The sequence below is a fragment of the Mustela nivalis genome, assembly GCF_964662115.1.
Source record: "Mustela nivalis genome assembly, chromosome: 13".
In the NCBI taxonomy this organism is placed as follows: domain Eukaryota; kingdom Metazoa; phylum Chordata; class Mammalia; order Carnivora; family Mustelidae; genus Mustela; species Mustela nivalis.
The window spans coordinates 79,763,599-79,789,734 of record NC_139032.1 but is presented as its reverse complement, the minus strand read 5'-3'; the positions used below and the strand labels follow the sequence as shown (position 1 = coordinate 79,789,734).

The following is a 26,136-nucleotide window of genomic DNA, read 5'->3' as shown; positions in this document are numbered from 1 at the left end:
GGGAAGGGAGGCTGCGCCCCGCAGATCTCGCGAGGCTAGGAGCGGCGCGCCGGGACGTGGGAGCCGCGAGCCGCGAGCCGCGAGGCGGAAGCCCGCGGACCCGCGAGCCCCGGCGGCAGGGGCGCGATGGCTGCTCAGGCGCTGGCGCTGCTGAGGGAGGTGTCCCGGCTGGAAGCGCCGCTGGAGGAGCTGCGCGCGCTCCACTCGGTGCTGCAGACCGTGCCGCTCAGCGAGCTCCGCGAGCAGGCGGCGGAACTGCGCCTCGGCCCGCTTTTCTCCCTGCTCAACGAGAACCATCGGTGAGACGACCCCAAGCATAGAGACGGGGGTAGCTGAGACCAGGGGAGAGGCTCTCCCCGGTCGCAGGGAGCGTAAGGAAATCGGTGACACTTCAACGGAAGGGACCCCGGGTCGGGAGGTCAGACCCGGCGTGCAGGTCCAGCCTCTGAGTTGTGTGCCCCTGGCCGCCGCCCGGCCTCGCTGCCTTCATCCTTGAAACAGGAATTGGAGAGGGAAAGCGAGGTTGCCCACCCGGGAGGAGGCTCCGCAATCGAGTGTACGGGTTCGTGACTCTTGTCGTCGTAGGAAGGGGTCCTGTCCTGACAATTTGGCAAGGCCCACCCACATTTTAAATTCACGTATCTTTTGATCCGTAGGCATGGAACAGGCAGGTATGCTCGCACTCGAAATGTCCTATATATATAGAGAGAGAGAGAGAGATGCATGACAGAAGGTGACAGCAAAAAACTAGAAACAGCCTAAATATCCATTAAAAGGGGTTGGAAATAAATTAGGATACATTACTGTGTAAGCCTTTGCAGCTAGTAGAAAAATTGAGGTAGATCTATATATGTGGACGTGGAAAAATCTCTAATACAAGTTGTTGAATGAAAAAGGAATATTATAGGAGTTTATGGTCTCATTATGTGTAACGTTTTTAAGGATTTCAATCGCTGCCCCTCCCCCGCACTACACAGACTATTGTAACATTGAAAATATCTGAAAGGTACAGCAGAATCTATTAATACAGAAGTGGGACCTAGGATGGCAACTTTTTTCATTTTATGCCCATCTGTACGGTTCGATTAAAAAGCACTTTGCAGGGGCGCCTGGGTGGCTCAGTGGGTTAAAGCCTATGCCTTCGGCTCAGGTCGTGATCCCAGGGTTCTGGGATCTAACCGGCATCAGGCTTTCTGCTCAGCAGGGAGCCTGCTTCCTCCTCTCTCTGCCTGCTTCTCTGCCTACTTGTGATCTCCGTCTGTCAAATAAATAAACAAAATCTTTTTTTTTTTAAAGCACTTTGCATTTGAGCGTTTGATCATTTAAAACAGTTTACAAATGTTTGTGATCCAGAAATGTAAAAGTGATCTGTCTCCTTGAAAAGGTGAAAAAAAAATCACTGGATTAACACTGGCTAATTTCAGGGGCTTTCTTGGCTATATCCTGCTGAGATTCCTCCCTTTTTTATACATGTTACGCTTCATTAAGTCTGTTAGTTAACATTATCTGGTTTTGCCTATGAAATATCTCTTTTCTCTCCTCTTTAATTCAGGCCCTCATTTTCTCCCTCTTGCTAGGTCTCTTGCATTAGTCTGACTCGCTGCCTTTAAGCTTCCTTGTCCAGCACATTCTTCCCACACAGCAACCACAGTTAACTTCTTAGGTCATTTCTCCCAAGTCTTATCCATGGTTTCCCATTGTCCACAGGGTGAAATCATGACTTCTTTTTCTGGCATTTGGGCCCTTCCAGTATATTTCCATGTACTTTTCCAGCCTCATCGTTTCCCTCCACTCCTGTACAAATATTTCATCTGCTTCAGCTCCCATGTGGCACCCTTTACTTTCCCTTGAGCATGACTTGGCATTTTCCTAACTTCGTTTATGCCGGTCCTTCTATTATTTTTTTTTTAAGATTTTATTTATTTATTTATCTGACAGAGAGAAAGAGAGAGAGAGGTCAGCAGCAGAAGCAGACTCCTTGCTGAGCAGGGAGCCCACTGTGGGACTTGATCCAGGGACTCCAGGATCATGACCTGAGCCAAAGGCAGTCATTCAACCAATTGAGCCACTCAGGCGCCCAATATTTTCCATTTTTGAAAGCCCAGGTAAAGTGCTGTCACCTCCAAAAAGTCTCATTTGGCCACTCCAGTTTCAAGTGACCTGTCCTCAGACCTCCTGAGAGACATTATCATTATTTCTGTTAATGATGCTTGACACTGTTGCATTATATTATAGTTCTTTATGTGTTTACTTCTAGTTTGAAAATTCTTTGAATGCAAGGGACATATTTTGTTCATCTCTGCATCTCTCTTAGGGTGTAGCACACAGTACAATATAAGCCAAATAGAAGATTATTCTCATAAATTTTAAAGAGGCCACCTAATCCAACCAGTTTATATCATGGATGAATAAAATTTCAAAAGTCATACCGTAAGTTACCAGAGATAGAGTAGGAAGTGAAGTGAATGGGAGTTTGAAGAATAAAGTCCATGGGGGATGTGTTTTGCCTAATGAAGGAGCAGTGCCCAAGGAAACAATTTTAATGGTAATTTTAAAACAGGGTGATTCAGAACTGGGTATGTAGTAGGTACCAATTGTAGCTTGTGGGAATAATTCTTATGCAGCTAGTAGATTGGCAGTCTCTAGATCTAATTCTGTTATCCTGGCAAAACCACCCAGGTTGCTATATATTGGTTCAGAATCTGACCTAATAGATGTATATCTAGAAACTTGACAGGAGTTTTTGTGAAATAAAGTAAGTCCTAAGATTATTGCTTTACAGCATGGAGATTGATTGTATGTGATTAACTCTTTGGCTCTTTAGTAAAAAGGGCCACATGTGATCTGAAATTTATGCACTACACTGTTCAATCTATGGCTGCTTTTAAAAATAAATAACTTTATTGAAATGCAGCTTGAATAAAATAAACTGCACATAATAAAATAAACAATTTGAGGGATTACCTGGGTGGCTCAGTTGGTTAAGTATCTGCCTTCAACTCAAGTTATGGTCCCAGGGTCCTGGGATCAAGCCTCATGTCGGGCTCCCTGCTCAGCAGGAAGTCTGCTTCTTCCTCCTCTCCCTCTGCTCCTGCCCCCAGCTTTTGCTCTCTCTCTTGCTCTGCTCTCTCTTTCTCTCAAATAAATAAATAAAAATTTTAAAAAAGAGTTTTACATAAATGAAATCCCACAGTATGTACTGTGGTTTCTTTTATTCATCATAATTATTTAAAATTTTTTCATGTGTGGTGTGGATGAATACTTCATTCCTTTTTATTGCTAAGTAGTAGTCCCTTGTCTAGATGTACTACCACATTGTTTTCTCTACCTGCTGGTGTACATTTGAGCTATCTTCAGTTTGATTCTATTACAAATAATACTGTTATGAATATTTGTGTACATAGACATATTTTTTTCTCTTTGAATTAATACCTAGGAGTGAAATGGCTAGATCGTATGGTAGGTGTATATTTAACTTTTTACAAAACTGCCTGTTTTCTAAAGTCATTGTACCATTTTACATTCCCACCAACAGTGTATGAGAGATTATAAACCTAAATATAAAACTTGAAACTATAAAACTTCTAGAAAAAAAAAAAAACCCGGGAGAGGTTTTTTTTGTTTGTTTGTTTAATCTTGGATTGAACAAGGATTTCTTTGGTTTGACACCAAAAGCAAGATCCATAGAAGAAAAAATTGATAAATTGGACTTCGTCAAAATTAAGTACTCTGCTCTTCAAAGGTCACAGTTAAGAGAATAAAAAGGCAAGTCAAAAACGGAGAAAAATCTTTGCAAAGAATATGTCTGATAAAGGACTTGTATTCAGAATATACAAAGAACTCTCAAAATACAGTAATAAGAAAAGTATCCAGTTTAAAAATGGGCAAAATATTTGAACAAGAAGATATATGGATGGCAAATAAGAACATGAAAAGATACTCAATATCATTAGTCATTAGGGAAATGCAAATTGGAATTACAATAACAAAGCAATTCAAGTGTCTACCAGCAGAAGAATAGATAGACAAAGTGTGGTATATACAGGCAAGGGAGTATTAGTCAGCCTTAAAAGGGAAGGAACTTCTGATACATGTTATAACTTGGAGGAAAGTTGGAGACACCATTCTAAGTGAAATAATGCCAGTCACAAAAGGACAATACTGTGTGATTCCAATTAGATGAGGCACCAAGGGTAGTCACATTTATAGAGAGAGAAAGTAGAGTGGTGGTTGCTAGGGGTTCAGGGGAGGGGAGATTGGGAAGTTAATGTTTAAAAGATGCAGAGTTCGGGGGCGCCTGGGTGGCTCAGTTGGGTAACTGTCTACCTTTGGCTCAGGTCATGATCCTGGGGTCCTAAGATCGACTCCCGTGTTAGGTTTCCTGCTTAGCAGGGAGTTTGCTTCTCCCTCTCCTTTGCCTTCTGTCCCCATCCCCTGCTCATGCTCTCTCACGCTCTCTCTACCAAATAAATAAATGAATCTTTAAAAAAAAATAGATACAGAGTTTTCCATTTGGAAAGATGAAAAGGTTCTAGAGGTGGTTGATGGTGATGGTTGCACAACATGAATGAACTTTAATGCACAGAACTGTACATTAAAGAAATGGTTAAAATGGTAAATTCTGTGGTATATCCAGTCACAGTTTTTTAGAAAGGAAAAGAAACCCATATGCATTAACAGTCCTTCCTCCCCCTTTCTCCTCTCTATCCCTCCCCCAGTCCTTGACAACCAGGAATCTATAGGTTTGTCTGTTCTGGACATTCATTTAAATGGAATCATCATCAAAAGGAAGTTTTTTTTTATATTTGGCTTCTTTCACTAAGCATAGTATTTCCATTCTTCATCCATGTTGTATAATATTCCATGGGATGGATAAAACTGGTTTGTGTTTATCCATTCATTAATTGATGGACATTTGGGTTGTTTCTCTTGCTGTGAACATCCATGTACAAATTCTTTTTTTTTTTTAAGATTTTATTTATTTATTTGACAGACAGAGATCACAAGTAGGCAGAGAAGCAGGCAGAGAGAGGAAGGGAAGCAGGCTCCCTGCTGAGCAGAGAGCCCGATGTGGGACTCAATCCCAGGACCCTGAGATCATGACCTGAGCCGAAGGCAGCGGCTTAACCAACTGAGCCACCCAGGCGCCCCCCATGTACAAATTCTTGCATAGACATACAGTTTCAGTTATCTTGGGCATAATAAAGATTCTTAATTATTCCCATAGGTGTAGTTATACAAAGTGGAATCCCTAAGTTAAAAAGGTTATGTTCATTTGTAAGGCTTTTGCTATGTATTGCTTAATCAACTTTTAGAAAAGTTGTGTCAGGGGCACCTGGGTGGCTCAGTTATTAAGCGTCTGCCTTAGGCTCAGGTCATGATCCCAGGATCCTGGGATTGACCCCTGCATCAGGCTCCCTGCTCAAGGGTGGGAAGCCTGCTTTTCCTTCTCCCACTCCCCCTGCTTGTGTTCCCTCTCTCTCTGTGTCTCTCTCTGTGAAATAAATAAATAAATAAGATTTTTAAAAAGAGAAAAGAAAAGAAAAACTGTATCAGTTTAATTGTATGCTCCTATTAACAGTATATGAGTGCCCGGGCTTTTTACTTGTACTGCCCATTAATAGAAAAGAAAGTTATTCTTGAAACATCTTCTTTATCCACAGCTGGTAATCATCAAGTTCTGATTAATTTACCTCTTTAATTGCTCCTGAATCTTTTCCCTCTTCTCTATCCCTCCTTAGTATTCCCTCGTTTCATTCCCTTATCACCTGCCTTCTAACTGAAAAATTCTAACTGATGCAGAGTGACTTCCTCAAGTCAGATCTCATCATGTTACTTTCTGCTTAAAACCACTTCTTGGCGGGGAGCCTGGGTGGCTCAGTGGGTTGGGCCTCTGCCTTTGGCTCAGGTCATGGTCTCAGGGTCCTAGGATCGAGCCCTGCATCGGGCTGTCTGCTCAGTGGGGAGCCTGCTTCCCCCGCCCCTCTGTCTGCCTCTCTGCCTGCTTGTGATCTCTGTCTGTCAATAAATAATTAAAATCTTAAAAAAAACAAAACAAAAACAAACCACTACTTGGCTTGCCATTGCTTTCTGGAAAAAGTCTGAGTTCTGTAGCATGGCAAAAAAGACCCATCAGAATCTGGCTTCTGTGCATCTTTCCTGTTTTATTGCTCCCCATTCATACACTTTCTTTTTCTTTCTCCCCACTTCTCTCCCATTCTTCCCCCTTGTACTTCCTTGAATGTATAACACTGCCTCATTCCTCTGTTCCTCTTCATGTGTCCTACCTGGAATACTTCTGTCCTAGGTAATCTCCACTTTTTTCTTGAAATTTAGCTCAGCTGTTGCCCCTCTGGGTGGGCTTCCTAATCCCTGTGTTCTTTTTTGAGCTCCCGTAGCTTCCCACCCCAACTTCTAACATTTATCCACCTAATTATAGTTGCCTTTCTGTTCTCCTGTATTTTCCATTAGACTGAGTTCATTGAGGCTAGAGAATATATATTATCCTTCTTTGTAGCCCTAGCACAGGCATGGCACATAATAGGTACTTAGTAAATGTTTAATAAATTAATAGAAGTTTTTTTTTTTTAAGATTATTTATTTATTTATTTATTTGACAGAGAGAAATCACAAGTAGACGGAGAGGCAGGCAGAGAGAGAGAGAGGGAAGCAGGCTCCCTGCTGAGCAGAGAGCCTGATGCGGAACTCGATCCCAGGACCCTGAGATCATGACCCGAGCCGAAGGCAGCGGTTTAACCCACTGAGCCACCCAGGCGCCCCATAGAAGTTAGTATTTTTTTAAAAGATTTTATTTATTTATTTGAGAGAGAGGGAGAGATAACGAGAGAGAGCGTGAGCAGGAGGGAAAGGGAGGCTCCCCATCCAGCAGAGAGCCTGACAGGGGGTGAGACTTGACCCCAGCACCCAGGGTTCATGATCTGAGCCGAAGAAGACAGTTACTTAACTGACTGAGCCACTCAGGTGCCCCTGAAGTTAGTATTTTAAAGGAAAGTCTGTGTGGGGAAGATCCTCATTAAGCCAGGCTTCAGATATTAATAGGTTGTTACTTCATACCTGGCACGACACAAACTAATGAGATCTGTGATGTTTTCTTTAGGGAACAGACCACTTTGTGTGTATCCATTCTGGAGAGATTGCTCCAAGCTGTGGAGCCAGTTCACGTGGCCCGGAACCTCGGGGCTGACCTTCAGAGGGGACTGACTCACCCCAATGATTCCGTAAAAATTCTCACTCTATCCCAGGTATGAAGTTTTACTAGCACATAATAAGGGAACTGACATTTAATGACCACCTGCTCTGGACTAGCTCTGTGTTGGGTGCCAAAGACAGAGGGATGAAGAAAACGGAATCTGTCTGTGCCTAGCAAGTATCTAGTCTATTCCAGTGTGCATAGCTAACTACAACCAGGAGGATCCAAGCTAGAGGAAGGAGTTCTAGTAAGTATTGTCCGAAATACTCACTCATCAAATACTGACTGAATTCCTTTTACATGGCAGGCATTGTACAATATACTGTTAGAATTACCAAGACAAATAAAGCCTGTTTCTTCCTTCAGGGAGCTCCTAGTCTTAGAGAAAGTCATTGCCATAGTAGGTCTTATTATAGTGGCATGGAAAAAGTAGTCTTGTAAAGGTCACTAAACCAAGAATTAAGACAGTGACTCTTAGAATCCTGGTAACCAAACTACTCTACTATTCAGGTGAAGAGCTGCTGCTGAGGTTTATCTTGTTAAGTTGTTAGCGACCAAGCAGTTAGTTATTCAGTAGACATTCAAGTGCTATTTATCCTTTTCTCCTCTGGAAGTATGAGTTAACAAAAAAGGAGAAAGTATTGATTGATTCTCTAACCATTTATGTGCTAGACACCATAGTAGGTACTTTCCTCTTTAGTCTTTTTCAATCATCATAATTATCCTTCAATTAAGTATTGTATCCTCACAGATAAGAAATTAGGTTCAAAGAAGTTAGTTAATTTGCCTGAGGTCAGTACAGCTAAAAATGGATAGAACTAGAATTTGTATTGTCTTCTGTCACTGAAGTGTCAACTTTTTGCCATTAATTTTTTTTCTTTCTTTTCAGTAATGTGACTATACATGAGTGTGTTCAGCTTTAAATATTTTATTTATTTATTTGACAGAGAGAAATCACAAGTAGATAGAGAAGCAGGCAGAGAGAGAGAGGGGGAAGCAGGCTCCCTGCCGAGCAGAGAGCCCGATGCAGGACTCGATCCCAGGACCCTGAGATCATGACCTGAGCCGAAGGCAGCGGCTTAACCCACTGAGCCACCCAGGCGCCCTGTTCAGCTTTAATGAATTTGAGTCATTTGGAATTTTTAATGGCTTGTCTTATAGCTGTAATCAGTAACTTCTAAGATAAATGAACACTAAGGAAGTTTCTGATTGCTTTTTTATTTTAGGTTGGAAGAATTGTTGAAAATTCTGAAGCTGTTACTGAGATTCTAAATAATGCTGAATTACTAAAACAGATCGTTTATTGTATTGGTGGAGACAATCTGTCTGTAGCTAAAGCGGTAAGTCACCTAGAACCATCAACTTAAACAAAGAGTATCCTAAAAAACAAAGAAGACCTTCTGGATGGAGAGGTGAAAGTTTAGGATGAATGAGTTGTATAGTTGAATTCCCAAACTCATATAGATGGTATCAGATAAATAAATGGTGTCAGATAAATACCAGTAAACCCCTTCTGTTTTCTGGAATACACATATCCAAAGTACCCATCATGGAGCTTATATTAGGTTGCTTGAGAAGACAACAAAATTACATCATTGTTTTCTAGAGGGAATACTATGTATCTTTTTCAGTTTTAAATAATGATAGCTAAAACATAGTGAATGCTCATTGTGCAAGATGCATTCCACACACTAATTTCACATCAATCTCATGAAGTAGATATTAATAGTCTGCATTTATGATTTAAGAGGTATTTTCTTTCCTTATAAGGCCATTAAGTCCTTATCAAGAATATCACTAACCCAAGCTGGACTGGAGGCTTTATTTGAAAGCAATCTGCTGGATGATGTGAAAAGGGTAATGAAAACAAACGACGTTGTTCGATACAGAGTGTATGAGGTAAGACTGAAAGCATGCTTTTTTTTCTCAAGAGTGAGTACAGGAGTGCAGGGGAAGGGGCAAAGGGAGAGGAAGAGAAAATCTTAAGCGGTCTCCTAGCTCAGCATGGAGCCCAACACAGGGCTCGGTCTCATGACTCTGAGATCATGACTTGAACTGAAATCAAGAGTCGGACGCTCAACCAACCTAGCCACCCAGGCATCCCTAAAAGCACACTTTTTGATGCCTACAATTCAGAATGCAGTAGTGCTCACGCTGGAAGACAAGATGGCTTGTTTGCCATGCATTTACTGGGTGTGTTAGGCCCTATATTAGATGCTGGGGATGTGGGGCTGAACAACCACCCTAGTATGTGGGACAGTCATATAAAAACTATTTACAGTGCACTACATAAAGTACTATAATAAAGGAGATAATGTTAAAACTAAACTTTGAAATGATTATAGTAGTAAGATGAAGAAATGACTCTGATTTGCACCCACTGTGTACTTAACATTGTGATAAATCTCCAGATATATTGTCTTCAATTTTTATAGTAAACACTATACATGATCATCATTAACCTCACTATTTTTTTAAAAAGATTTTATTTACCCATTTGACAGAGATCACAAGTAGGCAGAGAGGCAGGCAGAGAGAGAGGAGGAAGCAGGCTCCCCACGGAGCAAAGAGCCCGATATGGGGCTTGATCCCAGGACCCTGGAATCGTGACCCGAGCTGGAGGCAGAAGCTTTAACCAACTGAGCCACCCAGGCGCCCCTAATCTCACTATTTTTTTTATCTTTCTTTTTTCAGTATTCCAAGAGTCATTGTTTATGCATCATACCCAGTGCTCCATGCAATACGTACCCCTCTTAATACCCACCACAAGACTCACCCAATCCCCCACCCCTCTTCTCTCCAAAAGTTTGTTTGTTTGTTTCTCAGAGTCCACAGTCTCTTATGGTTCGTCTCCCCCTCCCACTTTCCCCCAACACCCTTCTCCTCTCCTTCTCCCAGTTTAACCTCACTATTGATGGAGGAGCTAACTGAGGCCATACAGTTAATAGACTGCATATTCAAAATGGAACTGCTGACAGTCTAATTCCCTGTTCAAAACACTTTCTTACTTTGCATGTCTTAATACCATGCTATCCTGGTTTCCCTTCTGCCTCTCTGGTTATTTCTTCTCACTCTCCTGGCTCTTATCCTCTATTGAACTTTTAATGGGTGGAGTTCATGAAGGTGATTTCCTGAACCTTATTTCCACTGTATATTCATTTCTAGGCATTTTTATTCATCTTATGATTTCAGTTCCCATCTATATGGGATGACTCCATAAACCTCCAACACAAACTTCTCTTCTGAGCTCAGACCCCCATGTCCCAACAGCTTACTCACTGTTTTCTCTTTAGACCTATGTATCCTAGGCCCCTCACACTCATGCTCAAACCAAACTCCTGTGTTTCCTTACCCAGCCCATGCTCCCATCAAAACTAGCCACAACACCCTGGCCCTGTATCATAGTCAACATAGTTGGGTATTAAACCTTGAGCTCATTCTCTGTGAGTCCTTGTTTTCCCTGCTACATAACCATTAGGTCATCACACGGGGTCAGTTTTACTTAAAGCATGCACTTCTCTTCCTCCATACAGCCACCACCACCCTAGTCTAAACTACCAGGAGCTCTCACCACTAGTCTATTTTCACATGCTGTCAAGATGATCTTTTAAAAATTCAAATCTGGTTGTCATTCCTCTACTTAAAATCCTTCATTGTCCTATATCTCTCTATAAGCCCTCAGGACAACCTTGTGGAATGAGTAAGTGAATGACTGACTGATAGAATGTATGAATGAATGAATGATTTATAACTGTCTTTTTGCTGATTTAGGCTTTTGTACCCTGATTGATGAATTGATGATTTCTTAAGGAAAAAAAAAAGGTACAGATACAATCAGATATAGTAGAGTATTTATGTGCCAGAGTAATTCTTACATGTTTTATGAAGTTTCTCTACTTATGGAGACAAGTAATGGACTTTTTAAAAAAATTCAGTTATATAAAGTACCTAGTCCTGTGTTTAATTTAAAATGATATCTAACACATGAAAAAATGTTCAACACCACTAGCCATCAGGAAAATACAAATCAAAACCATATGAAATACCACCTTACACCAGTTAGAATGGCAGAAATTAACAAGACAGGAAAAAACAAATGTTGGCAAGGATGCAGAGAAAGGGGAACACTTTTACACTGTTGGTGGGAATGCACGCTGGTACAACCACTCTGGAAAACAGTATGGAGATTCCTCAAGATGTTAAAAATAGAGCTACCCTACAACCCAGCAATTGCACTGCAAGATATTTATCCCAGAGATACAGATGTAGTGAAAAGAAGGGGCACATGCACCCCAGTGTTCATAGCAGCAATGTCCACAATAGCTGAATTGTGGAAGGAGCCATGATGCCCTTCAACAGAAGAATACATAAAGAAGATGTTTTATATATATATATCAAATAGAATATTCCTCAGCCATCAGAAAGGATGAATACCCACCATTTGCACTGACATGGGTGGAACTGGAGGGGATTATGCTAAGTGAAGTAAGTCAAGCAGAGAAAGACAGTTATATGGTTTCACTTATTTGTGGAACATAAGGAGTAGCATAAGGACATTAAGAGAAGGAAGGGAAAAATGAAGGGGGGAATCAGAGGGAGAGACAAACTGTGAGAGACTATGGACCTCGAGAAACAAACTGAGGGTTTCAGAGGGGAGAGGAATGGGGTGACGGGGTAACAAGGTGATGGGTACTAAGGAGGACACGTGTTGTGATGAGCATGGGGTGTTATACGCATCTAATGAATCATTGAACACTACATCAAAAACTAATGATGTACTACACAGTGGCTAACTGAACATTAAAAAAAAAAAAGAAGAAGAAGAAGTAATATTAAAGGCCTTGGGCCAGGGAATTTTGAAAAGTGTAGAGTCTTCCTTATGTTAGAAGACGCTTCATTTCATCTTGTCATCAGAAGAATCTGAGAAAGGACAAGAAAACCTGTTTGGTTATAAAAATCCAATTAACTGTTTAAAAAAATGAGATCTAACAGATTTGGGGCTGTTCTGACCTTTTTGCTTTTTCTGTTTCTTTTTCATCCAGTTAATTGTGGAGATTTCTTCCGTGTCAACAGAATCTTTAACCTACTGTACCACCAGTGGACTGGTAACTCAGCTCCTCAGAGAGCTGACTGGGGAGGATGTGCTGGTCAGGTATGTTGGTTGAGAGAGCTCTTAAAGCAAAACGTCTTTTTTTGGAGGTCCAGGAAACAGCTTGGGACTTAGTAACCAGAACACTAAGATCATGGCCTGAGCTGAAATCAAGTCAGCTGCGTAACTTAGTGAGCCACCCAGTTGTCCTGATACCAAGCACTTTTATCAATTTTTAAAATATGTGGAAATGACATAATTGTTTGAGGAAGTTTTCGTGTTTTTTAGAGATGCATACCGAAATATGCAGAGATAAATGGCTAGATGACTAGAATTTGTTTTAAAATAATTCGGCAAAAATGGAGGGAAAAAGATGAAAAGCAAAACGTTATTAGAAATCTTATGTAAGGGGGCGCCTGGGTGTCTCAGTCGTTAAGCATCTGCCTTTGGTTCAGGTCATGATCCCAGAATCCTGGAATCAAGCCCCGCGTCAGGCTCTCTGCTCAGCGGGAAGCCTGCTTCTCTCTCTCTCACTCCCCGGGCTTGTGTTCCCTCTCTCTCTGTGTCTCTCTCCGTCAAATAATAAATAAAATCTTTAAAAAAAAAAAAAAAAAAAAAAGCCTTGTGTAAGGCAAGATCTTGATGGCTATGCCCATAGTCAGGATTATGGGTACATGGGGGCATACTGCACTGATCTCTTTACTTTTGTATATGCATGACATTTCAAAATAAAAATTAAGAAAAATTCTTTAAAGCAGGTCTGTTATAGTGGAAATAGTAATGGGCCTCAAGTCAGATCAAAATTTAAGTCTAAACTCTATCTTGTAATAACAATGTGATTCTGAACAAATCCCTGCAATTATCTCATCCTTGTGTCCTCATCTGAAAAGTAGAGCCAGGTTACTGACGTTCCGATTAAAAGAGTTAAGTAACATAGCCTATGAAAACAGTTTATAAACTATGTTAACCATATGCAAAATCTTGGCATTTCAGAGCCACCTGTATAGAAATGGTGACATCACTGGCATATACTCATCATGGACGACAGTACCTTGCTCAAGAAGGAGTAATTGATCAGATTTCTAATATAATTGTTGGGGCAGATTCAGACCCTTTCTCTAGTTTCTATTTGCCAGGTAAGAAATACTGGTTTCTGTAAAGATGACAGTATATGTTTTTTCTGAGTTATCTCTGACAGGAGAGGCCAGGGATTATTTTCTTTAGAGCAGATTCCCTTTAGATGATACCTGCAGGCCCTTAATGAGGTGGAATCTATTGCCATGGGAGCCATGCCTTTTTAATTCTGATTTTCTGGAAATACCATTGCTTTTTAGAGCATTAGGGTGGTTTCCTTCAAACCTCAGTCAAAAGCAACATAAATAAAAATACTACTACTGTATATTTCACAGATTCAGCAACTCTCTCTTAGAATCTTTATCTAATACAGGATCTAGTCCAGCCATGCTGTTCTAGGATATGGCCAATTAGCTTTTCTCGAGCAGTTGCAGAAATTGGAACTGTATTCCTTCCTTAGGTAGCCTGCTTACTTCACCAGTGAACATCTCTGTTTAAGGATTTCTTGGGGCGCCTGGCTGGCTTAGTCAGTAGAACATGCGACTCTTGATCTCAGGGTCATGAGTTCCAGCCCCACATTTAGGCATAGAGCTTACTTTAAAAAAATTTTTCTTCCTGGGGGCGCCTGGGTGGCTCAGTGGGTTAAGCCGCTGCCTTCGGCTCAGGTCATGATCTCAGGGTCCTGGGATCGAGTCCCGCATCGGGCTCTCTGCTCAGCAGGGGCCTGCTTCCTTCCCTTCCCCTCTCTCTGCCTGCCTCTCTACCTACTGTGATCTCTCTCTGTCAAATAAATAAATAAAATCTTTAAAAAAAAAAAAAATTTTTTTTCTTCCTAACGAGCATTCCGAACTTGCTTTCCTGGAGTTTATATCCAGTGGTCTTTGCTCTTTGCTCTTTGCTCTTCCCCCTGCATATGACAGTGCTTCAGTGCTTGACTTCAGCTCCACTGACAGCCTGGGGTTTCTGTTCTCAGGAGCACACATCATAGGTCTTTTGGTATCTTTTTATGGGCGATCTGATTGCCAGGCAACCGAGTAGAGTACTATAACCATTTTCCCCTTCCTGGCCAGTAGTTTATTACCCTCCCTGGGAAAGCACTGGGCCCACAATTTGTATGGTCTTCCTCCTCTATTAATGTATATTTTTGTAAATATCTTTAGGATTTGTGAAGTTTTTTGGAAATCTGGCTATCATGGATAGTCCTCAACAGATCTGTGAGCGTTATCCTATCTTTGTGGAGAAAGTCTTTGAAATGACAGAAAGTCAGGACCCCACCATGATTGGTGTAGCAGTGGACACAATTGGAATCCTGGGATCCAATGTTGAAGGAAAACAAGTTTTACAAAAAACAGGTTGGTATGACTTATTTTGGCTTTCTTTAGAGATATCTTCACTTTTGACAAGGATTAAATATATAAGCTCACTTGCTGGTGCATTAGCTACATTGTAGAAACTACTCTTACAGAGGACAGCCTTTTTACTGTGACTTTGGATTCATCCCTAGAAAGTCTCAATTACTAATGAATTTTTGTTTATTTTTTTATTTGGCTAGACCAAGCACTGTGTCCCCTCTATACCTTCCTTGATAGTATTCATGGTTCAGAGACCGTGGACTGGAGTCAGACCTGAATTCATGTCCCAGTTCTAACACTGACTTCATTACTGTAGGCCCTGTTTTCCTCATTCATTCATAAAAAGAGTAAACAACTGCTTCTTGGGATTGTGACTACTTAATGAAAACACATATTTGTTTTATGTTTGTAATATCCGGGAAGAAAAAGAAACAAAAATTTGTTAGAATTTTTTTGTTCAGAGTGATACTTTATGGCATATCCATGAGTATCATTTTTTTTAAATTTTATTTTTTTTCAGTGTTTAAAATTCATTGTTTATGCACCAAACCCAGTGCTCCATGCAATATGTGCCCTCCACAATACCCACCACCAGGCTCACCCCATCCTCCACCCGCCCAAAACCCTTAGTTTGTCTCTCGGTGTCCATAATCTCTCATGGTTTGTGTCCCCCTCTCATTTTCCCCAACTCACTTCTCTTCTCCATCTCCCAGTGTCCTCCATGTTATTCCTTATGCTCCACAAGTAAGTGAGACCAAATGATAATTGACTCTCTCTGCTTGAGTTACTTCACTCAGCATAATCTCCTCCAGTCCCATCCATGTTGCTACAAAAGTTGGGTATTCATCCTTTCTGAGGGAGGCATAATACTCCATTGTGTATATGGACCATATCTTCTTTACCCATTTGTCCATTGAAGGACATCTTGGTTCTTTCCACAGTTTGGCAACTATGGCCATTGCTGCTATGAACATTGGGGTACTGGTGGCCCTCCTTTTCACTGCATCTGTGTCTTTGGGGTAAATACCCAGTAGTGCAATTACAGGGTCATAGGGAAGCTCTATTTTTAATTTCTTAAGGAATCTCCACACTGTTTTCCAAAGTGGCTACACCAGCTTGCATTCCCACCAACAGTGTAAGAGGGTTCCCCTTTCTCTACATCCTCTCCAACACTTGTTTACTGTTTTGTTGACTTTGCCATTCCAACTGGTGTAAGGTGGTATCTCAGTGTGATCTTGATATGAATCTCCCTGATGGCTAGTGATGATGAACATTTTTTCATGTGTCTGTTAGCCATTTGTGTGTCTTCTTTGGAGAAGTGTCTGTTCATGTCTTTTGCCCATTTTTTGACGTGATTATCTGTTTTGTGTGTGTTGAGTTTGAGGAGTTCTTTATAGATCTTGGATATCAGCTCTTTGTCTGTACTGTCATTTGTGAATATCTTCTCCCATTCCATGGGTTGCCTCTTCGTTTTGTTGACTGTTTCCTTTGCTGTGCAGAAGCTTTTGATCTTGACAAAGTCCCCAAGATATCATTTTCGCTTTTGTTTCCTTTGCCTTTGGAGATGTGTCTTGAAAGAAGTTGCTGTGACCGATGCCCAAGAGGTTGCTGCCTATGTTATTCTGTAGGAGTTTGATAGATTTCTGCCTCAGGTTGAGGTCTTTTATCCATTTCGAATTTATCTTTGTGTATGGTGTAAGAGAATGGTCGAGTTTCATTCTTCTACATATAGCTGTCCAGTTTTCCCAGCAGCATTTATTGAAGAGAATGTCTTTTTTCCACTGGATATTTTTTTCTGCTTTGTTGAAGATTAGTTGACCATAGAGTTGCGGGTACATATCTGGGCTCTCTACTCTGTTCCACTGGTCTGTGTGTCTGTTTTTGTGCCCGTACCATGCTGTCTTGGTGATCACGGCTTCATAGTAAAGCTTGAAATCAGGCAATGTGATGCCCCTAGTCTTGTTTTTATTTTTCAACATTTCCTTAGCAATTCAGTGTGTCTTCTGGTTCCATACAAATTTTAGGATTGTTTGTTCCACCTCTGTGAAAAGTGCCCGTGGAATTTTGATTGGGATGGCATTGAAAGTATAGATGGCTTTAGGCAGTATAGACATTTTAACAATGTTTATTCTTCTGATTCATGAGCATAGAATGCTCTTCCATCTTTTTGTTTCTTCTTCAGTTTCTTTCATCAGTGTTTTGTAGTTCTTCGAGTACAGATCCTTTACCTCTTTGGTTAGGTATCTTATGGTTCTTGGTGCTATAGTAAATGGAATCGATTCTCTAATTTCCCTTCCTGTATTTTCATTGTTAGTATATAAGAAAGCAACTGATTTCTGTACATTGATTTTGTATCCTGCCACATTACTGAATTGCTATATGAGTTCTAGTAGTTTGGGGGTGGAGTCTTGGTTTTCCATATAAAGTATCATGTCATCTGTGAAGACAGAGAGTTTGAGTTCTTCTTTGCCAATTTGTATATCTTTTATTTCTTTTTGTTGTCTGATGGCTGTTGCTAGGACTTCTAGTACTATGTTGAACAATAGGGGCAAGAGTGGACATCCTTGTCATGTTCCTGATCTCAAAGGGAGGGCTGTCAGCTTTTCCCCATTGAGGATGATATTTGCTGTGGGTTTTTCATAGATAGATTTTATGAGGTTGAGGATGTTCCCTCTATCCCTATACTTTGAATTGTTTTAATCAGGAACAGGTGGTGTATCTTGTCAAATGCCTTTTCTGCATCAATTGAGAGGACCATGTGGTTCTTCTCTCTTCTTTATTGATTTGTTCTGTCACATTGATTGATTTGCGAATGTTGAACCACCCTTGCATCCCATTGATAAATCACATCTGGTCATGGTGGATAACCTTTTTAATGTAGTGTTGGATCCAGTTAGCTAGGGTCTTGTTGAGAATCTTGGCATCCGTTATTCATCAGGAATATTGGTCTGAAATTCTCTTCTTTGGTGGGGTCTTTGCCTGGTTTGGGGATCAGGGTAATGCTGACTTCATAAAAAGAGTCTGGAAGTTTTCCTTCTGTTCCTATCTTTTGAAACAGCTTCAGGAGAATAGATATTTCTTCTTTGAATGTGTGGTAGAATTCTACCAGGGAATCTGTCGGGTCCTGGGCTCTTGTTTTTTGGGAGGTTGTTTGTTTGCTTGTTTTTTAAAGATTTTATTTATTTATTTGACAGAGAGAGAGGAAGGGAAACAGGCTCCCCACCAAGCAGAGAGTCCAATATGGGGCTCGATCCCAGGATGCTGGGATCACGACCTGAGCCGAACGCAGAGGTTTTAACCCATTGAGCCACCCAGGTGCTCCTTTTGGGAGGTTTTTGATCACTGCTTCAATCTTGTTACTAGATATTGGTCTATTCAGGCTGTCAGTTTCTTCCTGATTCAGTTTTGGAATTTTATAGGTTTCCAGGAATGCATCCATAGGTTGCTTAACTTATTGGCATATAATTGTTGATAATAAATTCTGATGATTGTTTCTATTTCCTTGGTGTTAGTCATGATCTCCCTTTTCATTCATAGTTTTATTAGTTTGGGTCCTCTCTCTTTTCTTTTGGATTAATTTGGCCAGTGGTTTATCGGTCTTATTGATTCTTTCAAAAAACCAGCTTCTAGTTTCATTGATGTGTTCTACTGTATCCCTAGTTTCTATCTCATTGATCTCTGCTCTAATCTTGATTATTTCTCTTCGTGTGTGGGAGGTTCGCTTAATTTGTTGTTGATTCTTCAGTTCTTTGTATTCTAGATTTTTCATTTTCTTTTTGAGGGAGACTTGGATAGCTATGTATCTCCCCCTTAGGACTGCTTTTGCCATATACCATAGGTTTTGGACCAAAGTATCTTTATTCTCATTGGTTTCCATGAATTGTTTAAGTTCTTTCTTGATTTCCTAGTTAATCCAAACATTCTTAAGCAGGGTGTTCTTCAGCTTCCAAGTGTTTGAATTCCTTCCAAACTTTTTCTTGTGATTGAGTTCCAGTTTCAAAGCAATGTGGTCTGAGAATATGCAGGGAATAATCTCAATCTTTTGGTATCGGTTGAGCCCTGATTTGTGACCCAGTGTGTAGTCTGTGGTCTATTCTAGAGAAAGTTTTATGTGCACTCGAGAAGAATGAGTTTTCTGTTGTTTTAGGATGGAATGTTCTGTATATATCTATGAGGTCCATCTGGTCCAATGTGTCATTCAGTCTCTTATTTCTTTATTGATTTTCTGCTTGGATGATCTGTCTGTTACTGACAGTGGCATGTTAAGATCCCCTACTATTAATGTATTTATATCAATATGACTCTTTATGTTGATTAACAGTTGTCTTATTTAGTTGGCTGCTCCTGTATTGGGGGCACAAATATTTACAATTATTAGATCTTCTTGGTGGATAGACCCTTTAAGAGTGATGTAGTGTCCTTCTGTATTCTGACTACAGTCTTTAGTTTAAAATCTAATTTTCTGATATGAGAATCTCTACCCTATCTTTCTTTTGAGGCCCATTGCCATGAAAGATGCTTCTCCATCCCTTCACTTTCAGTGTGGATGTATCCTTGGGTTCCAGATGGGTCTCTTGTAGGCAACGTACATCCATTAGTATATTAAAGCACTCTGAATTCTATACAAAAAATAATATGGACAAAAAAATAATATGGGCACTGTAAAACCTTTATGACATATATCTTGAATTGAAAATTGAAAATGCTATTATGTATCACAAACAGTATCCTTGTGATACATACTTTTCTAAGTGCTTTTACCTATAACATTTAATCCTTTTACGGTCCTGCAAAGAGCATACTCTGGCATTCTTATTTTATAGATAAGGTAGCTGAAATTCAGAGAAGTTAAGAAAACTTTTAAGATCACACAGATGGGGTGGGGCAACTCATACTCAAATCCAGGTCCTTTGATTCCAAATCCTCTGTAATTTGTCATATATATATATGGTATTACATACGAATGTGTGTTTTAGGTTTGTCATTTAGTCTCTGACTGCATGTTTAATTTTTGTGTCAATTTAGGTTGATTTCATTATATATGAAAGCATACTTTTTTTTTTAAGATTTTTTTTTTTAAAGATTTTATTTATTTATTTGACAGACAGAGATCACAAGTAGGCAGAGAGGCAAGCAGAGAGAGAGGAAGGGAAGCAGGCTCCCTGCTTCACAGAGAGCCCGATGCGGGGCTCAATCAGGACCCGGGATCATGACCTGAGCTGAAGGCAGAGGCTTTAACCCACTGAGCCACCCAGGCGCCCCTGAAAGCATACTTTAAAAAAAATCCCATTGTTTACTTCATACCCATTTGGATGCTATTAATGACAAAAAAAAAAAAAAAGACAACAAAAACAGAAAATAAAAAGTGTTGACAAGAACGTAAATTGGGAGCCTGGTACATATTTGGCGGGAATGTAAAATGGTACAGCTGCTGTGGAAAACAGTATGGTGGTTGGTTCCTCAAAAAATTATACATAGAGGTGCACCTGGGTGGCTCAATTTGTTGAGAGACTAACTCTTGGTTTCAACTCAGATCATGATCTCAGGATCCTGAGATTGGGCCCCACATCAGGCTCCACACTCGGTGTGGAGTCTGCTGGAGATTCTTTTGCCCGCTCTTGCCCTCCTCTTCTGCTCCTCTCCCCAGCTTGAGTGTGCTCTCACTCTCTCTTTCTCTCTAAAATAAATAAATAAAATCTTTTTAACAAATTTACTTAAAATTACCATCTGATCCAGCAAATACACTTCTAGATATACTCCCAAGGAAATTGAAAGAAGGGACTCAAAATTTATTTGTACACTTGTCTTCATAACAGCATTATTCATAATAGCCAAGAAGATAGAAACAATCCTATTCATTGATGGACGAGTGCTTAAACAAAATGTGGTGCATACAATACAATGAAACATCCAATCTTAAAAAGGAATGACGGGCACCCGGGTGGCTCATTTGGTTAGGTGTCCAACTCTTGATCTCAGCTCAGGTCTTGATCTCCAGGTCATGAGTTAAAGCCCTACACTGGGCTTCACCTTGGGCATGGACCAGTGTGAACCAAAAGAGGGAATGAAATTCTCATACATGGTATATAACATGTAGGGGCCTTGAAGACATTATGCTAAGTACAATAAGCCAGACTCAAAAAGAGGAGTATTACATGATTCCACTTAAAAGAGATACTTAGAGTCATTGAATATGCAGAGACAGGAAGTAAAATCCTGGTTATCAGGGGATGGAGGTGGGGGAAATGGGAAGTCACTGTTTACTGAATACAGAGTTTTGGTTTGAGATGATGGAGTTCTGGAGATGGATAATGACGATGATTGCACAGCAATATAAATGTACTTAATGCCACTCTCAGCTGTATACTTAAAATTGGTTAATATTAATTTTATCACAATAAAAAACATTTTGTTATCCTTCAAAGGAACTCGCTTTGAACGCTTGCTCATGAAAATAGGATATCAAGCAAAGAATGCCTCGACAGAGCTCAAAATTAGGTGTTTGGATGCAATTTCGTCGATTTTTTATATACCGGTAAGTAAAATCAGGAAGTTAATGAAGGGCAGTAGGATACATTTGGGAGAATAAATCTGTATAAATCAACAAAATACTGGTTAACTTAATATAAATGTTACTCAACTTTTAGTAAAAGAAGATAGCCCTCAGTATATGACTAGTGACAGTTTTGTTTTGGTTTTTTAAAGATTTTATTTATTTATTTGACAGACAGATATCACAAGTAGGCAGAGAGGCAGGCAGAGAGAGAGGAAAGGAAGCAGGCTCCCTGCTGAGCAGAGAGCCTGATTTGGGACTTGATCCCAGCACCCTGGGATCATGACCTGAGCTGAAGGCAGAGGCTTTAACCCACTGAGCCACCCAGGCACCCCTAGTGACAATTTTTAAGTTAAAGTGGAGTCAGCCAGGTCAGAACTGGAGAGAGAGGACCCTAGAGCTTGCCTAATCAACCCCATCAGGAAAACAAGAAACGACTGGGGAAGTGTGAGCGGGGTTTGGGAAAGTGTGCTTCAGACTTAGAGATCAGAGAGCAAACTCAGGACATGTGCCGTCAGACCCAGGCTTCCTGACTTCCAAAAGCTTGAGATTTTTCTTTTCGGTCCTGTAGCCAGAGCAGCAGACTGATGACCTCCTGCGGATGACAGAATCCTGGTTTTCTTCTTTATCTCGGGATCCGCTGGAGCTCTTCCGTGGCATCAGTAATCAGCCCTTCCCCGAACTGCACTGCGCTGCCTTGAAAGTGTTCACGGTACGCATCCTCTTCTTTTTCACAGGTCCTTCTGGTACAAAGCTAGCTCAGCACATGAGTACTTAGAATGCGCCAGTACCTCTGCCATGCCCTGGGATATATCAGTGCATAGTGCACGTTCTGCCCTATATGCTTAGTGTGGACTAATGAGGGAGACAGGTGTGTAAATGATTGTTTCAGTTAAAGGTATTAGGTATTATGGCAGAGATTTAGGCAGGATTCTATGGGATCACAGAATTAATTCCAGATTCCTTATGTGCCATCAAGCGAGCCCTCTACTGACCCAGCCCTGGTTCTCTTCCTGAGCCTTATTTCCTGCCATTTCCCCTTCTGGCACTTAATGCTCTAGTGACACCAGACTGCTTGCTTCCCGTCTCTGGACCTTTTTGTGCCCTCTACATTCAACAGTGTTCCCCAACTTTGCTTGGTAACCTCTATTCTTAAAGGACTAGCTCAGGTATGTCTTCAGCAAGCTTTGCCCAAACCCACAAGGTTGAGTTAAGCCGTGTCAGCTCTCATAAAAGCTGTTTATTCATTATTTTAAAATTTGGTAAACATTAAGTAGAAATTTTTGAAATCACTTAAAGTCAGACCTGTTTTGTGTATTTCCTTTTAGTGTTAGTATTTATTTACTTTTTTTTTGGTGAAGTTTTGTTTTATTTTAAGATTATATTTATTTCTTAGAGAGCAAGAGCAAGAGAGTGCACAAGCAGGGGGAGGGGCAGAGGAAAAGGGAGAAGCAGACTCCCCGCTGGGCAGGGAGCCTGATGCAGGGCTCAATCCCAGGACCCTGAGATCATGACCTGAGCCGAAGGCAGATACTTAACCCCATGAGCCACGCAGGCACCTCCTTTATAAACATGCTTAAAGTTTATTTAATTTTTTCTTACTCTATATCATAGTTTACTTACCTGTCCCTCTCACTATTAGACATTTATATTATAACTTTCACCCTATGATAAACATCTTTGTAAACAAAGCTTTTTAATATTTAGATTTTTTTTTTGTTTTAAGATTTTATTTATTTGCAAGAGAGAGAGGGGAAAAGAGTGCAAGTCGGGGGAGTAGTAGAGGGAGAGAGACAGGTAGAGTCCACGCTAAGGACAGAGACCAACACTGAGCTCGATCTCATGATCCTGAGGTTATGACCTGAGCCAAAAGCAAGAGTCAGATGCTTAACTGACTCAGCCATCCAGGCACCCCTAGATTATTTTCTTAAGTTAGATTTTTGGAGGGGAATTTAGGCAAAAGTATCATTTTTTAAAGATTTATTTTTATTTATTTTAGAGAGAGTGTGAGTTGGGGGAGGGACAGAGGGAGAGAGAGAATCTCAAGCAGACTCCCTGCTGAGCATGCAGCCTGACGTGGGCTCAATCCTAGGACCCTGAGATCATGACCTGTGCTGAAATCAAGAGTCAAACGCTTAACTAAGCAAGCCACCCACGTGGCCCAAAAAGTAACATTTTTAAGGTTAATGTGCTATCCAAGTAACACATGTAACTTCTTAAGGCTCAGAGGAGTTGTAATCTTTCTGCTTTCCATTTCAGGCCATCGCAAACCAACCCTGGGCTCAGAAACTTATGTTTAATAGTCCAGGGTTTGTGGAATATGTGATGGACCGGTCTGTGGAGCATGATAAAGCTTCAAAGGATGCCAAATATGAACTGGTGAAAGCACTTGCCAATTCCAAGACTATTGCAGAAATCTTTGGGAACCCAAATTATTTGAGGCTCAGAACTTACCTGAGCGAAGGTCCATACTACGTGAAACCTATTTCCACTACAGCCGTGGAAGGAGCTGAATGATTTCTTCTAGAGTACAGACCATTTTTGACCAAAACTTCTCCTAAGGCATTTGATTTCACCTGTATTTTACAAAAGAGAGGCTTCCCTTCCCCCAGAATTATCATGGAGTGTCTAATGTTATTGTATCACTATGTCTGTGGTGTTTCTACATGGAAGCATAGTGTGGAACCAGGAAAGCAGGCAAACTTGGTCTTCATGGCACCGGGTATTTTTCAGATTCCTTTGACTGCCTTAATCTTTCCAAGAAGATGGTGTTTTTGTTCTCCCAGAAAATTTTCATGGACTTACTCAATGTCTTATTTAAAGTTCTGCTTCAGATGGAATGGAACCAAATTGTTTCTGAATTCACTTTACCACTTTTTTTTTTTCTTTTTTGGTCCTTTCACCTTTCTGATTCCACTGTCAAAGTGTTGAGTATAAATATTCTTTGAAAAACAATATAGAATCTTGAAATTATGTTCTCCATACTAAGAATAAAAACTTTTAATATGATGTCTTTGGGTTTTTTGTTACCATTATATCCCTTTAGAAAATGGACAATAAATAAATCTTTAAAAAATGTTTCTAGTGTTCTTTGCTTTTTTTGTTGTTTGTCATTGACTTTTATTCTGTTGTGGTTTGTGGTTTGGAAGGATTGCTAACATGCTAAAGCAAGAAGATTCCCCAAACTCTTGTTTTACTTATTGGTGGGTCAGCATCGTTGAGGGTTTCGCTTTTAATCTTTCAGAGCCATCAAGTCAGAATTGAATTGACCAGAGAGAGAGAGATGCTGACTCCTTAATTACCAGAGTCTGATAGCAGGGCACTATACAAAAACCAGGATGCCATCTCACTGATTAACAAAGGATGCACTTTCCATTGACAAAGAGAAAAAAAATGTTCCCACCTATTTCCATTGCGCTGCTTTCTAACTGGAAAAGTACTCTGCACACCAATCACCAGTCAGAGGTTTTGGCATGAGTGTTTTATCAAGAGTGTGATTCAGAATCAGGTAGATCTCTTTTAAGCCATAGTGATGTTGATAAACCATTCCAACTCTGTAACAAAGTGGTTCACAGGTGCCTGGAATTCCCTTGTCCCAGATTAATCATCTCATTTCTATCATCTCTGATATCCCTCTGTGGGTGATTTGTTTGTTTCCATGCTCATTGTTTCTCTACGGCTAATACCACTAGCTAGGCTATAGCCAAGTCTTTCCTAGCCTGAGAAACATTCTATCTCTAAGTTGACTTTTGTTTAATCTCATTCATGATGTTGATTTTAGTCATTTAATGTCCAAGTTCAGAGAGTTGCCCTCTCTCCTATGTGTGACCTATAAACTCATTCTGATTTTGCACCTGTGACTTTTTTTTAACGATTAAATAAAATTTGCAAATTATTTTATTTTGCATTTAATCAATAAACACTATTGACTGCTCATTGTGTGCTTGGCATTGGGAAAAGCGTTAGACATTGTCCTAAGTGCTAAATTCATCGTGTTGACATTTTTACATCTGTTATTTCACTGACGAAGAAACCCAGGCTCAGAAAAATTAAGTAGGTTATCTCAAAATCACACAGGTAGCAAGCCACGAATAGTGGAAGAAAAAAGAAACAAATTCTGTTAGAAATAGATATAGAACATTAGTGTATAGTAAGTACAATAAGAGAGAAAAACAGGAAACATCTACCCTAGACTTGAAGGAAGGATTTCCAGAGAAGGAAACACCTGAATCTTGAAGAACCAGTAGGATAGAGTCGTGGAAAACAACAGAGAGCAGCAGGGAAAACAGAGGTCCAGATATGAAAACAAGAAACATTTGGAGGAACTGCAAGGCAATATGACCAAAACCTGGAATTTAAAAGGGAAAAATTACAAAATTCTTTACCATTATTACTAACAGTGACTACTATTTCTGACAGATTGCACACTCCAGAGCTAGAATGTTAACCTGGCTTCCTGGTGGCTACTCAGATGTGTTACTTGATTATATTTTGAAGATATCAGCAAACAAATGTTTGTGAAGCATTGTTCTAAAAGCTTTTCAGGGGCATCTAGGTGGCTCAGTCGGTTAAGCATCCAACTCTTGATTTCAGCTCAGGTCGTGATCTCAGTAAAACTGAGCCCCACGTCAGGCTCTTGGTTCAGCGAAGAGTCTGCTTGTCCTTCTCCCTCTGCTTCTCTCCCACCCCAATAAATAAACAAATAGCCTTTCATCTATTAACTCATGTTGCTGTCCTTCCTCTCCCAGGAATAAAATACTGTTATTACCCTGTTTACGCATGAGGCCAAGGCACAGCAAAATTAAGGAACGTGCACAAGATCACAGAGCAAATAAATGGAGCCAAGATTTGAATCTAA

The 26,136-nt window shown here is 40.4% G+C and overlaps 1 protein-coding gene across 1 annotated transcript; it reads left to right on the top strand.

Annotated features, from left to right (window-relative positions):
* Positions 1–2: 2 nt before the first annotated feature.
* PSMD5 (proteasome 26S subunit, non-ATPase 5) lies at positions 3–24,356 on the top strand. The gene is made up of 10 exons (XM_082695000.1): positions 3–299; positions 7,118–7,262; positions 8,437–8,550; positions 8,981–9,109; positions 12,253–12,362; positions 13,293–13,435; positions 14,534–14,725; positions 21,151–21,260; positions 21,850–21,990; positions 23,538–24,356. Exons 1-10 carry the CDS (start codon positions 127–129, stop codon positions 23,793–23,795), a joined length of 1,515 nt encoding a protein of 504 aa, XP_082551126.1. The 5' UTR covers positions 3–126; the 3' UTR covers positions 23,796–24,356.
* The last annotated feature ends 1,780 nt before the right edge of the window (positions 24,357–26,136 follow it).